This window comes from Labeo rohita, unplaced genomic scaffold, assembly GCF_022985175.1.
Source record: "Labeo rohita strain BAU-BD-2019 unplaced genomic scaffold, IGBB_LRoh.1.0 scaffold_808, whole genome shotgun sequence".
In the NCBI taxonomy this organism is placed as follows: Eukaryota; Metazoa; Chordata; class Actinopteri; order Cypriniformes; family Cyprinidae; genus Labeo; species Labeo rohita.
Genome location: NW_026129753.1, coordinates 1 through 18364, shown reverse-complemented (window position 1 = coordinate 18364; position 18364 = coordinate 1). Strand labels below are relative to the sequence as shown.

Here is an 18364-nt window from a genome sequence, read left to right as displayed (position 1 = left end):
ATCCACATTAAAGTATGTTGGAGATTGCCCTGCTGAGGCTGAACACTGACAAAGAGATGAACACTGGTAAACTGAACATCTGTTGCACCTTATGTTAAAACGGTTTACTCCATAGTCCAATCCACAGGTTTGTGATAGCTTTGTAAAAAAGCAGCAAAAAAGATTTCATTACCGGAACAAGCCATCTAAAAAAGGACACTGTGAAAAAACGGTAGTCAAAACCATAATGCAAATGCTTTTGTCCGAGCAAAAGTGCTTCGCGAAAAACCTGTGTATGCAGTGCTCATGTATGCAAACTACATGAATAGAAAGAACAGGAGGAGCTAAATTGATAATTCATTAGAAATGTAGTTAAATTCAACACAAATGTAATTTAAGAATTAACACAAATATAGTTTTCAAGTTGGAAAAGACGTCCCTTTTCCAGAACATCCAGAAGATGGATGAAAATGCTGATGCTGTGAAAAGTTTGCAGATGTACAGTATACAAGACAGGATGACCGAAAGTAAGTGTTAAAAAAAGGTCATTCTTTTATAGCACTTGAAAGAATTATTTGGTGCTTTTTTTGTTATAGAAGCCAATTGCTTCTTAATTGATATTTCAGTCTAGAGCCCTGACTTGTTTTTAACATTCTGCATATGATTGTTTTTCAACTAAAAATATATGGCATATGAGTCAAGAGTAAAATAAACTATAATTGCCTGAAATAAATTAATATAGCATTGCAACAATATGTCAGTATTGTTGAAATGTGGAAATTGTTGATAAAGTCAGCAACTTACTTCTGATTGGTGACTGAGGCAACTAAGAAATGAGATCGTCCATCATTATAATTCTTCTTTTGTGATCTGACTCTTGTTCCTTTGGACTGGAGCACCACAGCACCATTCTCCAATGAGAGCGAAAACTCATCCAACTAGAACAGAGAGAAAGACTGGCTTTATCTCCTCTCCTTGGATCTCCTTCATTTGCTGGTTGGTTTAGGATTGGCCTAACTTTCTTTTAGGTCAAAGACAGAGCAAGACTTGACTGGGTAAAACATGGTAACTAAGAAGACTGTACCCCATCTCTGTGGTAGAACAGGAGTCCATTGGCCTGTAGTGTTCTGAAGTTTAGTCCTCCCTCAAAAGACTGGAATGGTGAGATTTTAGCTGTGGAGCCCAGATAGCCATCACCTGTGAAATATACCTTACGGGACATCTGCAGGTAGAAGACAACATATATTTATATTTATTTATTTGTTGTAATTTAGAACATAGCTACATTACATTGTTACAGTGTTAAGTTGTTGGGTGTGATACTTGACAATACGTTGTCCTGGTCCAAACATAGATTATATAGTAAGCACTATGGGAAAACGTATAGCGGTGGCAAGGAAATGCTCTGCATTTATTCCATCTTTAGTTTTAAAAGATGTGGTACAGTCATTAGTTTTATCACATCTTGAGTACTGCCCTATGGTATGGTCAAGTGTATCTGAGAAACACCTGAAAATACCTGAAAGAGTAACTGTACATATGTTTATGTTAGGATATGTTTACAAATATGTAGATTTATTGATGTATGTGAATATGTTTTAAGTGCTGCTACTGCTGAGATGTATAGTGTTTTTAGTTGTTTTTCTTATGTCTTTTTATCTATTTGTACGTGTTTTTTTTTTTTTTCCGATTGAGTTGTGGACCCCAGGAAGACTAGCAACCACTTTGTGGAAGCTAATGGGGATCCCGATAAACAATAAACACGGACATAATGATATTCATAATAGTAAATGTTAAATAAGTTAATGCAGCTCTGACAGAAATGGCATTTGTGTACATTTGCGAGCCTGTGATCATTTAACTGTGTTCATTTATCTAATTCATTTTTTTTTTTTTTAATCCATGGTTGGAGTAACAATTAACGTATCAAAATGATGTGGTCTCATTCACAGCATCTGACAAAACAGCATAAAGCCAGCAATTTAACTGCAACTGAATGCTGGTAGGTCACATGACAAAGACGACAGTAGTACATCTGGATTACTTTCATACTGCTATTATGCATACTATATAGAGCATGCTTTTTTAGGGGATCATAAAGTAAGGACTCATTAAAAAAAAGTATGCAATTTCAGATGCAGTCAGTGACTATAGGGAGTTGTGCTACAAGTACATACAAATGATTCCTCAGGACAGCCACTGCTGATGCCAATGGTTCCTTGCTCCTCCAGGAGATTGAAGTCCTTTTTCTGGAACTGGAAGCCCTTTACACAACCCTTCAGTCCCACCAGGGATGACAGCTCTGGCCTGTGACACATACAGCTCATTCATATGGCTCAACTGAATGTTAGAAATGAGTACGGCTGATATGAGGATTAATATCCAACAATGGTTCTCACCTAGAAAGCAGAATGCTAGAAGGAGCTCCTCCAATGTAGATATCAGAGAACGGTAAAGGTTTCTTTTCATTTTCCATCGACTTAACATGACTTCTGTCCACTAGCAAAATGATCTTCTTAGAGTGATGATAAATTACAGACACCTGGGAAAAAAATAGCAACAATAAGGTGTAAAGATACGACTTGATGAATACCCTGGAAGTGGTGTCAAGACAGCATTACCTCATGATATCGTGCATCATTAATCTGGAGTTTGGCTAAGTTACTTTCCATGATGACAGGACCATTAGCAAAACCAAAGTCGTACATCAGACGGAGAAACCCATTTTTCAGCTCCAGCACGAAAAAATTTGCCTGTGGCAAAAATCCAACAATGTAATATACGCACAGGAAAAAAATCATCCACTTTACATAATGTAGCGGCAGAGTGGGGTAAGATGTTTCAGTGAGTAATCTGAATGGCCTCATAAATGTAGTAAAGATTTTTCTTAAGATTGAGAATAAAGAGGAGGAACAGTAAAAACTCCATTTGACAGTCCATTTTGGACATATTTACCATGGGTACCAATATTAGTGCAGAGCATGGTATAAACACAGCATCATACATGTTTTTTATTGCCAAATTTTACATTTCTAAAGATTATTTATAAATAATTTGGAATGAGGTATAATAATAAAACCTTTGATCCAATAAAGGATTACACCATTTTGGAGTATAACATTCTGTTAAATTTTTATTTCTATTAAGAAATTATATATATATATATATATATATATATATATTTTTTTTTTTTTTTTTTTTTTTTTTGTCCCAGAGAGTCTGTGGAAAATAATTTAATAACAACATTTATAATGAAACCATATTTACCTCATTAACCATGAGGAATAGAATGCCATTGTTAGCAACAGTTCGAACTTCGATATCAAAGCGAGTGACAATGCCAATTTTGCCTCTTCTTTCAATGTTGTTAACTAAAGCATAGCCACTTCCATCAAACAAATAACTTGTCACACGACTTTGAGAGAATGCCAACTTATGCCTGGAAAACACACAGAGATTGCAGCGTAAAAGCAGACCAAATACAGCACAAAGTGCCTTACAATATGAACTTTGGTGTCATTCAAGCAAACTGTATTCCTGCAATTTTTTGCATGTAAAACAAATAGGTATTAAGAGACCACAGCCATTACTATCTTACATTGATGTAACATTATTAAAATATAAAAATATAAAAAAGTAAAATTTATCAAGAAAACATTAAATGGCAAACCAAGATCCATAAAGGGAATAAGTGAATATTTACTGAGCTACATTAACTACTAACACTTATAGCTGTATGAAACTGCAGTGTTCACCTATATAGTGTTTAGGGTTTAAAGCATTAACGGATGTAAGGAAGCATTTTTTTTTTTACCTGGGACAAGGCATAGATTCCACAACATCCATTTTGTGAAGTTCCTTAAAGTTGTACAAACTGATGACATCACTATTCAAAGTCTCTAATTCAATGCAACCAACAAAAGGAGCCAAGCTCAAAGCTGGAGGAAGCTGGAAGAACATGATGGACATTTATTATGAATATGTTACAGTGCAAAAACAGAATAATTTACTGTTAACTGGGTTAAACTTTATTTCAATAATCCACTCTCATTAGAGTATTAGTAGACTTTAAAGTTGGGGTTAGAGTTATTGAAATAAGTTGAAATGTACTTTCAAAGTTATTTAAAGTCAGTAGTCTTTTGAGGGACCTTCAAAATAATGTGTTAGCAGATATTAAGTCTACTAAACCTCTAATGACTTGACATAGTTGCAAGGCCCTGATATACTTCAAGTGAAATCTGAACTGGTGTGACGTCATTTTAAACAAAATCAGGCCAAACCGAAGTTTTTTGGAGTTCATTTTGGGAGTCTGAAACAGCCAGTTTAAAAAAAAAAAAAATCTAAAGAGCTGCTTTATAGTACGAATTGAAGTATTTAATACTATAAAGCCCGTGAATTTGAACCTCCAAAATGCTGTTTAAATGCAGCTTCAAAGGGCTCTAAATGATCCCAGCCGAGGAAGAAGGGTCTTATCTAGCAAAACGATCCGTTATTTTCTAAAAAACTTTACCATTTATATACTTCTTAACCTCAAACGCTTGTCTTGTCTAGGTCTGCGTGAACTTCAAAATCGTCCTACATTGCTGCAAGTACTGACAGACCCAGTGTTTAAGAAGTGTACATGCAAAGAAGGTCAAATGGCCTTTACAAAAAAAAAGGTAAAACAGTGATACAGTGATGTAGGATGATTTTGAATTTGGAGGAGAAAATGAGAAGGGAGTTTTTCGACATACCCTAACGGTATGGAACCGGAAAAAAAAGTTTACACGCAGCTAGACAAGACGAGCGTTTGAGGTTAAAAAGTATGTAAAAAAAATGTTTGTTTGGGAAAATAACGGTTCGCTATATGAGACCCTCATTCTTCGGCTGGGATCATTTTGAGCCATTTAAACTGCATTTTGGAAGTTTAAACTCAGGGCACCATATCAGTCCATTATATAGAGAACATTCCTGAAATGTTTTCCTCAAAAAAACATAATTTCTTAACGACTAAAGAAAGAAAGACATAAACATCTTGGATGACAATGGGGTAAGTACATTATCTATAAATTTTTGTTCTGGAAGTAAACTACTCCTTTAAAGCAAACCACTGCATAAAGTGCTATGTAAGTACAGTCAACGTTATGTGACTTTACTTGACTCTGCCGACCTGCAGAACTTGTGCAACCATCATTATGATCAGATTCTTTCTTAACTGCTATTTTCTCAGCACGGTCATTTTTTTGTCACTGCACGTATTTACATATTCATCTAAACACCGCTCTGAGTAGTGAGGGCGGTGTCAGGATGTTCATTAACAGTACACAAACAGTATGCAAAGGTATTTTGAACTTCTTTTTACCCCTAAACAAAGAATAAAAAAAAAACCCTTCACTGTGAGTATATCAAGAGCCTTTACCCCTATGTGAGACATTATCCTAAAAGAAAAGACATTTTTCCTACCTTCACATCAGGAGGCACTCCTCCCACAATAAAAACATTGTCTTTAGGATCAAGGTCAAACAAGGAGTCTGTCCCATCTGCCTCTCCTTTCTGGATAAACTTCTGCTCTGCTGTGGTGTCTTGACTTGGAACCGTTAGGAACACTTTACCATGACGACCCAACCTAACAGAAAGAAGGAAAGGAGGTTAAATCCAGTGTTTATAGACTAAGTACTATATACAAATATCTGCATGCATGATCTACCCTAGGCAAAACATTTGAAATTGCTTTTTATGTGAGTTTTAGGATTGAGAACTTTATTAACTAACAATATAACTCTTGAATTGTCCTGTTCAGAAAAAGTAACACATTTTGTTGCAACAAATAAGATTTTTTTCCCCTAAATTCCTATTTTTCTTTTTCAGTGCATGCAAACTATTCACTAAATAAAAATACACATGACAGAAACCTTCCTAACAAGTCTTTTTACAACTGACACAAAATTATTTAATAAACAGTATTAATTATGGAACATATTGTTTCATAATAATGTTCATTAGTGAAATCTTGAATTACAGTCAGGGTGTTTTAATTTTCAATAAAAAATTAAATTCTGGTGCAGCACAAAATGGAATGCATCTTATGCAAAAAAAAAAAAAAAAAAAAAAAAAAAACGGCAACTGGCTCTAAAAAGTTCAGATGAAACTGTGCTGAAAATGTGAACTGTAACTGTCCTTTGTGAACAATTTCTTAAGAAAAAATATGCATGATCATATGATGAAAGTAGCTGTTTTACCTCTCCACTTTAACAAGATTGAAGACAGGAGGCCAGGAGCTGACTGGCTTTGAACTGAGAGGAATCTCTACATCCTCTCCTCCCAGATTGTACATATACACCAGATTATCATTCTTTATGGCCAGCCCCATGTAGTCCTTACGTCCCTACACACACAAAAGTAGAAATGATATTAAACAGGACAAACCATTACATATAAAATGAGATAAATAAATTAAAAATTAAAAATTATAGACTTTTTTATAAATGCATCATATTTATGATGCAGATAAACCTGTGTTTACACTTTAAGGGGGAAGGGATGGAACAGAACTTGAGCTTGGGCCAACAACTGAAATGTGAAAATACCCTGATTAAGGAAGGAGTTCACTAAATGTCATTTGTTCCAGCTGCTAGTGTCATTTACTTGCACATGCTGTCTGAATTGTTTTAGCAAAAGTCACTAAGGGATTATACAAATCAGGTAAAAGTAAAAATTTCTCATTTTGCAGCTCCAGTTGTGGAATATACAGCTGACTACAACAATCTGGCTCTGCACATGCATTAACTCAGCAGTAAAATAAGCAAGAAATTATGTAAGTAATATTTTAGACATGGTATTGCATGTTACTTTGGTTTATTTTTGCTCTGCCAATGAAAATATGATCAATTGTTGTTGTCTCCAGCAAAACACAATAATGGTGTTTCATTTCTAAACCAGCATTTGAATAAAGGATATATTTACTTCCCCACTTCCGGGCCCACTTGTCCCTCACTAGTGCTTACTTGCTTATCTCCCAAGTAGAGTAGGAAGCGATCTTCTATGGGGTCTTTGTCTGGGTCCACTCTGATGTAGAAACTGATTGACGTGACTGTCTTTAGCTCGTCTAGGTTGGAGTGTGGATGAACCTCTACAGCAGACTGGCCATTAAATTTCATAGACACTTGCACCTGCAATTATAGAAAAAATGTTAACTTTTACACTTTTTTTAAATTCTTGAGTCACACTTTATATTAGGTGGCCTTAACTACTATGTACTTACATCAAAAATAAGTATAATGTAATGTAATGTGTTCATACTGTATTGCAAAACACTTTTGCTACTATTGAGGTGGGATCAGGTAAGGTTAGGGACAGGTTTGGTGGTATGGGTAGGTTTAAGGGTGGGTAAAGGTGTGAGGGATGGCTAACAGTGTAATTATAAATGTAATTACAGAAATTAACTTTTTTGTGCAACTCTTCAGAGATTTAATTTGAATTTTTGGTAAGTCTGTGTTGAAGGCTTATAAATTACAAGAATAAAATTTCAGTGGAGGTTCTGAATATGACTATGACTGAATGTGTTGTGTTCTGCATGTGGATCATTCAAGGTGATGTTTATCTGCATTGCCTGATGTACCTTCTTTGCGACGCTCCGGGCCTGAGCGATGAGTTCTCTGATTTTCAGGATGTTTGTGGAGACATTATTCACAGGTTTTTTCTCTTCAACCACACGCAGCTTACTGAGTAGTTCTGGCACGATCTCTGACAAGTCTTCAACTAAACACATACAAATACACACACAAAAACCAAGTAAGAAAACATTTGCAACATTCTTTCTCATCCGGCACAAATTCACCAACGAAAAAGGCCAACATGCACAATATATCTGTTCCAAATTACTGCTTTGTTGTTCATTATCTTCTAAGGCAGAACCTCATGTAACCAGTCTGGAATGCTCTATCCACCCTTTTTTAGTGCAGAAGTAATCTATTTCCTTTGAATGTGCAAGGCTTTTAATTCATATTTTATGTTTGAGAGACTCAACTGAGTTCATTACACAGTAGGTGACATTATAATGGCAATGTTATACTGGAGTAAGCAAAAATATACATGGCAAACTCAAATTGTGATTAAAATACATAGTAAAATCCATCGCTGGGTGTTAAATCGTACAGTTAAATCACATAGTAGTCCAAACACTGTAAATGTGTCTATAGTTTCTGTATATAGAACATTTAAAAGCTATGCTGCCTAAATGATATTTCAATGGTACTGCTACTTCAGTTGAGTGGAGGTGATCAGGGCTACCATACCCGCCTCGCCGGCAGACAGAACAGTACGGTCAAATGCTGCAGCAGAGTATGCCTCATTTTTCATGTTGCTATCCCACTCCTCTACTGTCTTTAAGATGGGTGTCACCATCTTCAACACTTCAGCAGAGCGGTTTAGAGTGCCCTCAGCCACTTCCTGAGTGAACTGCAGACGTTTCGGAGTTCGATCTGAGATGAAAACACATAAAAAAAGATAAACTTATTCACAAATATGTTATGACAAACATTTGAACATTCACATGCAATATTAGCATAGAAATACACCTGGTCTGCAGTCTCTGTACTAGGTCTAAACTTAACTGGAATTCTTCATGAACTTTTTAACCCTGTTTTATTCAGACTAAAGGCAAAGAACACTCCTCACAGAAAACAAAATTAAAACAAGCAATTTTGTTTAAATGGTATGTTTAGTTGACAACAGAGTGTTCATGAGCAAAATACATACTAGCTCACTTTACTGGCGGTTTATTTATTTGAAAGAATTCATTCATGTATATTTTTAGTTTTATATTGACATATAACAAACAGAAATGACAAATTAAAGAATTCAAATGTCAAATTCAGAGCCAAAGTTGTCAGGAAAGGCAAAGATAAGCGGTACAACATAAGTAGGGAACCATTTAGTCTTACCTTTATGGATTGCTTTGATGTCACTGATGATATTAGCTATTTTTTTAGAGGAGCTTTCCATCATTTCATTGGTCTCTTCAATGTATTTCTTATTGTCGATGACTGTGGATTCAACATCTGCAAAATAGAATAAAACATTTGACATTAAAACTCTAAAATAATGTCTGGTTAACAACTACTGTTTATATTTTAAACTTGGCAGTGGTACACATGAATGTATCCCTGGACCATAAAACCAGTCAAAAGTAACAGGGGTATATTTGTAGCAATAGCCAACAATACATTGTATGGGTCAAAATTATTTTTCTTTTTTTGCCAAAAATCATTAGCATATTAAGTAAAGATCATGTTCCATGATAATATTTTGTAAATTTCCTACCATAAATATTAAAACTTAATTTCTGATTAGTAATATGCATTGCTGAGAACTTCATTTGGACAACTTTAAAGGCGAATTTCTCAGTATTTAGATTTTTTTTTTTTGGCACCCTCAGATTTCAGACCAAATTTTGTCCTATCCTAACAAACGGTGCATCAATGGAAAGCTTCTATATTCATCTTTCAGATAATGTATAAATGTCAATTTCAAAAAATGTACCCTTAAAACTGGTTTTGTGGTCCAGGGTCACAAATATTGTTGGTTCTTATGACGAATTGTTTGTGATGTTCCTCATTTGCAAGTTGTTTTGGATAAATGCAAGTGCTAAATGAATAACTGTAAATGTACTATTGCCAATGCTATAAAATGTGGAACAAGTTTTATTCAAGTAGGAAAAGTATGAAAAAGCACTTTCTCTGCCTTACCTCTCTGCTTGAAGTGCAAGGATGAGGCCTCTGTGAGCACATCATCACTCTGAGAGCGTGTGAGGTTCAGTTGACTGTTTATTTCATCAGTAGCCTGAGAGAAATACCAGGACACATTTGAAGTAACCACATTAACCACCTTGCACAGGGATACATTACACTGCAGAAGTTTGAAATCAATAAGACATTTTTGAACGAAATTCATTCTTCTTTTCACCATTTCTGTAGATCTACAATAATTAATTTATCTTATTTGAAGTACCTCGGAGACCATATACCATGAAAAATTAATGTAAATTATTCAGAAATAGTATTGACGTGCTTACGTCTTGAGTACTGCCAGAGATGTTGAGAGTGGTCAGAGAGGTGATGTTAGCGTCATCTATGTTTTTGACAATATTGTCATAAACATTCAATGCATTCAGGGCTTTCTGTACATGTCCATTTGCATCACTTCCTTTCAGATTACTAAATGAGAGAGATAAGACCATATCAATTGTCATCTGATTGTTGGAAAGCTGAAACAGTGATTCAAAAGCAATTTTGTGACACATCATGAATAACAGTGCATCTCAAACATCATACAGTTGGAGAAATAACATTAGTCATTTCTGGTTTGTAACTCACTACTGAAGTTCTTCGGCATGTCTCCGGAGATCATCAGCATGATCCTCAGCTCTCAGAACTAGATCTCTGTCTGACTGAGACAACTTCTCTGTCTTTCTCTCCAGCAAGACACGAGCCCCATCGATTTCTGCATGCTGTTGTCTCACGTCCTATACAATCAGATTAAATAACACAACAGTAACTATAAATGCATTCATTGACATTCTTCATCTTATATATTTCAATTTTGGTATGTCATTTCTTTATACAGGTTCATGAATAAATGTTATTGTGTCTAGAGCTTACAACACAGAAATCTACTTCAAAAACATAATATTAATACATAATGTTTTAAAAAAGTTTACGATATTTTTCCATCATTGGTACACTTGATTGCAAAAAAAAAAAAGACAAAAAAAGAACTAAATATCTTTGGTGAACAATATTTTAATTATGAATCATTATTTGATGGAAACCATAAAAGCTGTAAAACTTAAAATATAAATCCTTATAACTGTTTTAATTTGCATGACTACAGTAGTTTACAGTATAGGCTACGCAGAAAGTTCATGAAAAGAAGATTTACCATGATAATATCTTCCACCTCAAGGACAGTCTGGTTTGCCTCAGAGACGGTTTCCTCAGCAGTAGCTATAGTTTGATTGACACTGTTATAGACATCTTTCAGACGCTGCTGTTGTGCCTGGAGAAAAAAAGAAGAAGGAAATGTTTCTGTGACATCTAATCACACATCTAATCACAATAAAAGAACATCTGTGTTTGTATCTAACAAAAGAATTTCAGATAAATATTTTTTGTCAGATGAGACATTACTCAAACCCCTTTGTTCTTGCATGTTTGTAATTTTTTAAACACTTTTAATTTGTGTTCGTAGTTCTGAAATGAATCCTCCTCCACAGGAAAAGGGCTGGGAGCAATATTAGAGTGTGCTTTTGAATATAAATTTCAAAATACTACAATTTAGGACACACTTATTCTTATTTTGAATGCTGTTTAGGATAAATAGGACCCAGCATGCCTGTTTCTGTGGGAGCCAGAGCTTCTAAAGACAGCGGCACTAATGCAATGACATACTGTCAATTGCCAATAGGCTTTTATTTTTTTATTTACAAATTATTCCACACTCTAAAAAAAAGGCATTTCTGTAAAAAATCTATACATGTGGCAATAGTACTATTTAGAACCATATCCGCCTGAAGAAACCTTTTTTGCTGAAATGTGTTATAGTTTAGGGTTCTTTTTCCTAGCCAGCCAGAAGAAAAACATTAAAGCTATCCCTATTAAAAAAAAAAAAAGATTTAAAATGCTTTTATTTTATACTAAGTATAGTTTAAGTCTATTAACATATTTACTGACATATCGCTTGAGACGTACTGATATAAAAATGACCAAAAAGTTGTAATTAAACTTTTAACACATTTTTTCTTTTAACATTGTGAAGGTCTCACATACTGTCAATTTTGTTAGTTTTGGTCTTTATAAACATAATTGCTCTTACATAAACAAATGGAAGAAATACGCTTCCATTTGTTTATGTAAAAACAATTATGTTTCTGAAGGCCAAAACTAGTAAAATAGACAGTATGTGAGACCTTCACAAAGTTAAAAGGAAAAAAAGTGTTAAAAGTCATGGCATCCCTAGTGAAAAATAAATATAATAAATACATTTATTTCATGCTAAGTATACTACAAATACATTTACACATTACTTGCACATTACTTACTTTAATATACTAAGTATACTAAACTGGTATATTTAAAGTCTGCTACTCCTACTTTTTACTGCAGAAGTACTGCTGAGGTCCAGCTAAAGATATACTTAAGTATATTTGATTGTGCTAAATTTTTGCAAGTATACTTTAGGTACACTTTAAATAATTTGCATTTAAAGACCGATATTATTTAAAGATCATACAATCCTCATTAAACTGCCACTCAATTACACCATAATTGCTGCCACACACACAAAGCTACACAAAAACAAAATTGCAACAAAAACTATTAGAGATGGCAAAGTGATGCCCACTTTGGCTAGCAAGAGTGGAAGGAGTGGAAGAGACTCAAAACTCTAATTTAAAAAAAGTACAGTGACATATTATTGGTCATAACTCCTCTAGAGAAATAGTGCAGACAGATGTACTCAAGCATTTGTGGCAAATCCAAAGCATACTTATAAGATTATAAGATTATGTGTTTTATAGATTTCAAGTGGTTAAATTTCAGTGGTTCATAATAAACTGAAAAATGTGTCAGAAGGTACCTCTCTCCTCTGTAGTTTGAGCTGGTTGGTCTTGTATTTGTTGAGTGTCTGTTGCAATGTGTCTTCAGCTTTGTTGAGGAGATCCTGAGCTTGAGATAGTCTAGAAGTGAATCGACCCAGTACTTCCCGCATAGGTGATAGACGCCCCTGCGTAGTCATCAGAGTTTTCTCAAAGTGGCGCACACGTCGGAGCACTACAATCATACATATAAAAGCAGAGGTTGAATGAGAGCACACACACATGCACACACAAATGTACACAAGCAGAATTCAGTTAGAAATAAAAACAAAAACCTTACATTCATGGGCCTCGGAGGACTCATCAGTTGCAAGCGGCTCTTTGGGAGAGAGGTCCAGATTTCTTATCCAGCCCAAGATCCGTTCAGCTTCTGCTATTTTCTGCAGCTTTACCTGAGGATCTAACTCCTGATGGACACCATATAATTCCCAGTCCCTGATCATATCTGAAACACACACACAAATGTATTATGAATAAAATATGAGGCTTTTTTTGTTTCATATTTGTTGAAAGGGCACTCTACTCATTTTTCCTCATTCCTGCCTGTTGTTGGTTATATCTCTTCACAACTCAGAATAGTCAGGGCCTGGGATTGTGCTGTAATCTGTGTTGTCAAGATATCAGGCTATCTTGTTGCTCCTGAATACTTAGTCACATTTTTTACAACAGAGAAATTAACTGGCTTAATTTGATGCAAGTCATCTAAAACAATTGCCCAACAAACTGCCCCTTTTTTTCAAAAGCAGAAATTATTGAAATAACCCCCTTCAAAAGTTTGGAAACCCCTGGTTCTTAATACTGTGTGTGGTTACCTGGATGATCTACGACTTTTTTCACTGATGCTCCAGATGGAAACATGATGCATTAAGAGGCAGGGGGTGAAATTTTTCTTATTTTGTTGAAATATATATTTTTTCCCCATTTAGTACTGCCCTTTTGAAGCAACAGAAGATACATGCATGTTTCCCATAAGACAAATTAAGTACAATTTACACTGATCTTCAAATTCAAACTGTTTTCACCCCCCCGGCTCTTAATTCATTGTGTTTACTTCTGGAGCATCAGTGAAAAACCTTTTTTAATAGTTGTGTTTGAGTCCCTCAGTTGTTCTCAGTGTGAAAAGATGGATCTCAAAACCATACAGTCACTGCTGGAAAAGGTTCAAATATGCAAAATATGCTGGAAAACTGAAGAATCTGCAGGACCTCGAGGATTTTTCTGAAAATCAGTGCTCAGTTTAACTGTTCAGAACAAACAAGGGACTCATGAACAACCATCACAAAACAAACAAACAAACAAACAAACAAACAAAAAAACAGTCGTAGATCATCCAGGTAACCACACACAGTATTAAGAACCAAGAGTTCTCAAACTTTTGAAGGGGATTATTTTAATAATTTCAGCTATTTTTGTGGACTATATGTAAAAATCTTTTATGTAAAATAACATGCATTTTGTATGATCTCTCTTATTTTGTTAAAATTATTCACATTTTCACAGATTCTGCAAGGGGTTCCCAAACTTTTGTATAAAATTGTATTTTGTGTGATAATGTAAATCATTTACCAGCACATTATATATAGTGTATGCAGATTCTACTTTGATAATCTAACTTGTACTGAAAACAGGACTTAATTTGGGCCAAAATAATATGCAACAGTTGGCAACTGGGAATCTGCTCCATCCAACCAAATACTACTAAGCTTTCTCCAGGTATTATCAGCCAGCACAACAGAAAAAAAAAAAAAAAAAAAAAAAGTTTACAAGGTCTTGTTACCTTCAATGAGATCATTGAGTGATGAGAGGTTAGCAGTAAGTGTCTTTGCTAACACAGAGCTCTCAAGTGTGTCTTGATCCACCCGTTCTCCCAATAACTGCACTGCTTCCTCCTGACAAAATAAAACAAACATTAACTCATTTTACATGAAAGAATATGAGAATACACTTGTTCACCCTAATGCAAACAGTGCAGCTTGAAGGAGAGGGGAAGCTGGATAGATGGACAAGGAGAATAGAATCATGTCAGAATATCCATACCGTTATTTTTTATTATTCAAAAACTGAGAGATTAGGCTGTGTTGGCAGTAGAAATCTATTTAGACATTTTTGTTGTCTTTCCTCATGCTTTATATGACATTGTCAGAACAGCTCAGCAAGTCATTTTGTAATTAAAATAATTCTGAAATGAAAAGAACACAGAATAAGAAGAATATGAATACTTGAAAAAAAGACAAAGAGCATGCAAGGTTGATGAAATGTATGCGATTAATGAAACACTCAGAGAAATATTATTTTCATGAGAAATATGGTCACAATGTAAAGGGTGCCATTAAACAACTTTCCACCTCTGGGCCATACTGACACATTGATAAATCATGGTGTTCTGTACGGATTAATATGATTATGGTTTATTTTTCTATTGTGGTGCTGCAAAATTAGGATTAGACTGACAAGTGATCAAACCGGGTGTCACCTTGTTACTAAAGCCATTCTACCACCAGCATAGCTGTGGTAATGTCCTGATCATTATACTGAAATAAATACTGAGTACTGTTCAACTGAAATGTGTTATGTGGACATGCCACCTCACCATTCTCAGAACTACTGATAGACAATTATCTAATAAGTATATAAGTTGATTTTCCTAAAAAACAGCTGGCTTTGTGATCAAAACTGGGACTATCAAAATCAAAATTGCCCTGTTCATTTGAACATCTTTACTAGATGTACTAGTTAGCCTGTACTAACAAAATTAGGTTAAATCAAGCCTAGATTTTGGTACAACAAGCAGGTAACACATAGACTGCATGGCTAACCTGTCCTCTAGATCTGTAAAGCAGTTCCTGTCCTTGTCCCTTTGTCTTGTATGTAGACTTTTAGTTTGTAGTTTTGTTCCTGTTTCCTGTTCCCCTAATTAGATTGTTTGTATCCGTGTTTTATTAACCTTGTTATCCCTTGTGTATTTATAGCTGTTGCATTTCCATTGTTCCTTCTCTGGTGTCTGGCGGCCTCTTTTCACATGTATTAGTTTTACCAAATGTTACACAATCAGCTGTGTGCACAGTGACAGCTCTCCTTAAGGCAAGTTTATGTGTTGTTTTATAAGTATAAATATAGTTGTAATTTCAGGCCTCATCATTGACATAACAATGTTAGTTTAACCCTGGCGTGAGTGTTTGGTGATGCAAGTGGTGCAGAAATTACACGCTTCACCTTTAAGGAATTTATGAATAAATTAATACATGAAATCAAGAAGTGCTGGAATGAGTGGCACCTCTTCTGCGACCAGTTCCATATCAGTAAGCAGTTGTTGCGTTACTTTCTCCAGGTGCCTTGTATCTCCTCTCATCACTGCATGTTTATTTCTCCAGCCTAAAAACTGATCCTGTTACAACACAGTGACAACAAAACACACTCTTATTTAAACACCACATTCTCTGGGCGTACGTTTCTGTAAACTGTGTGTGGTTTGAGTGCTGTTACCTGTAGTCTGTGTGCAGTGTAGTTGTAGTACTTTAGTCTGTCGTTGGCAGCAGCTCCTGTAGAAATGTTCAGCACGCTGTTCCTCACTTGGTCCAGAGTTTTGTTGGACTGACGAATATCTCCGATCAGACTCCAGATACACGCATCACAGTCTGGGAGGTGGTAAGGTTCATACTGGGTTATCATATTTTTAGTGCTTTTAGGAGTTTCTGAATATTTGTTTGTAATCTATATTTGTTTTAATTTGGATCTAGAATAAAAAATTAAAGGAAAAATATTTTTAAAGAAAATCTGAATGGTGCTTATTCAATGGTGCCCCAAACTGGTCCCTCTAAAAATATAATCCTCTTTTTTTAACAAAAACTGTGAAGTACAAAAGTACAAAGCTTTACTAACATTAGAAAGTGAACCTTAAGGAACATATTAACCAATAAAAAGTACATCATGAGCCTTACAAATGAAAATAAAATCACAGAATTTCAAAGTGGTCTTGGTTTTTTGGATCCCTTCTTAACTATTGTATTGCTTTGTGTCATTAAACTCACCGATATTACACTCGCTGATTTTGGAGGCCTCTGGTAGACACTCTCCTGTGTGCATGTCACAATTCTCCTCTGGACAATCACATTCTGAGAAACAGAAACACACACAATACTCATTTTGTCTATTATATGTTTACACAAAATAGAATACTAAGCAACTACACTGCCTTGATCACAAACAAAAGGGATCGGAACAGATAAAATCATAGTGTAACAGATTATTGAAAAAGAAAAAAAAGATGGAGGCACTTAACAGTGAAGGGTCTGTTATTTTCATATGAAGATTCATTAAAAAAAAAGAACTGTGAATTGTTCACAGTGCATGGATTTAGAAAATAGATTTCATACCGATCCTGAGTCATTCTAAACTCAAAGTGACAGTCATTGATATTACATTTTCACAATGTTATTTAGGGTGTTCCAGAAGTGTGCATGTTTGGAGAAATAATCAGGTGTCCTCAATAAGCTTATAATGTGGGACTAACGCTGTTCAGTTTTTGATATGGTGTAAATTGTTATAATCTAGACATAATATTGTAACGCTGCATTGTTTCAAACTTTTACACCGTTAACACTGCTACAGAACAGGGCTTTATAACCCTGGGTAAAAAGCATTGGTAACACTTTAGTATAGGGAAAAATTCTTACTGTTAACTAGTTAAGTTGGCTTGGGAAAGCCAACTTACTGAAATCCTATTTAAACTTATTATTATTAAGTTGGCTTGGGAAAGCCAACTTACTGAAATCCTATTTAAACTTATTATTATTCTTCTTCTTATTATTTTTCTGGCCGCAAATTTTTTGGACACCTACTCCTCCTAGACCGTTCAAGCTACATACTCCAAACTCGGGTCAGATCTTCATACTGTTCTGACTTAGTGTGCTATATCTTTTCAGACTGGTTTGAGTTACGGTTTTCTTAAAAATTAATATTAAAAATCATAAAAAGTCCCATAGACTTTCATTGACCAAAAGTCCATGTCTGTTTGAACTATGTTTAATGTAAACTGCTAGAAGCCATAGATACTCAATTAAGCTTTAAGATATCTATGTTCTTTCTAACTAATAACTAATCTATCTATCTATCTATCTATCTTCAAACCTTATCTATCTATCTATCTATCTATCTATCTATCTATCTATCTATCTTCAAACCTTATCTATCTATCTATCTATCTATCTATCTATCTATCTATCTTCAAACCTTATCTATCTATCTATCTATCTATCTATCTATCTATCTATCTATCTATCATCTAAACTTATCTATCTATCTATCTATCTATCTATCTATCTATCTATCTAACCTTATCTATCTATCTATCTATCTATCTATCTATCTTCAAACCTTATCTATCTATCTATCTATCTATCTATCTATCTATCTATCATCTAAACTTATCTATCTATCTATCTATCATCTAACCTATCTATCTATCTATCTATTTATCTATCTATCTATCTATCTATCTATCTATCTATCTATCTATCTATCATCTAACCTTATCTATCTATCTATCTATCTATCTATCTATCATCTAAACTTATCTATCTATCTATCTATCTATCTATCATCTAACCTATCTATCTATCTATCTATCTATCTATCTATTTATCTATCTATCTATCTATCTATCATCTAACCTTATCTATCTATCTATCATTCTATCTATCTATCTATCTATCTATCTATCTATCTATCTATCTATCTATCATCTAACCTTATCTA

At 34.6% G+C, this 18364-nt stretch overlaps 1 protein-coding gene across 1 annotated transcript in view; it reads right to left on the bottom strand.

Annotated features, from left to right (window-relative positions):
* LOC127162021 (laminin subunit alpha-4-like) overlaps positions 1–16776 on the bottom strand; it is a 29558-nt gene extending 12782 nt beyond the window's left edge. The window contains exons 1-23 of the mRNA XM_051104797.1: positions 16639–16776; positions 16094–16245; positions 15885–15995; positions 14388–14499; positions 12891–13055; positions 12592–12785; positions 10897–11013; positions 10332–10480; positions 10031–10172; positions 9705–9798; positions 8901–9017; positions 8253–8438; positions 7577–7716; positions 6963–7127; positions 6198–6343; positions 5422–5584; positions 3794–3927; positions 3247–3418; positions 2601–2732; positions 2379–2521; positions 2157–2286; positions 1064–1201; positions 784–917 (exon numbers count right to left, since the gene is read on the bottom strand). Coding sequence (XP_050960754.1) covers positions 784–917; positions 1064–1201; positions 2157–2286; positions 2379–2521; positions 2601–2732; positions 3247–3418; positions 3794–3927; positions 5422–5584; positions 6198–6343; positions 6963–7127; positions 7577–7716; positions 8253–8438; positions 8901–9017; positions 9705–9798; positions 10031–10172; positions 10332–10480; positions 10897–11013; positions 12592–12785; positions 12891–13055; positions 14388–14499; positions 15885–15995; positions 16094–16245; positions 16639–16693 — 3191 coding nt within the window. The 5' untranslated portion in view covers positions 16694–16776. The remainder of the gene's footprint in view (positions 1–783; positions 918–1063; positions 1202–2156; positions 2287–2378; positions 2522–2600; positions 2733–3246; positions 3419–3793; positions 3928–5421; positions 5585–6197; positions 6344–6962; positions 7128–7576; positions 7717–8252; positions 8439–8900; positions 9018–9704; positions 9799–10030; positions 10173–10331; positions 10481–10896; positions 11014–12591; positions 12786–12890; positions 13056–14387; positions 14500–15884; positions 15996–16093; positions 16246–16638) is intronic.
* Between the last annotated feature and the right edge of the window lie 1588 nt (positions 16777–18364).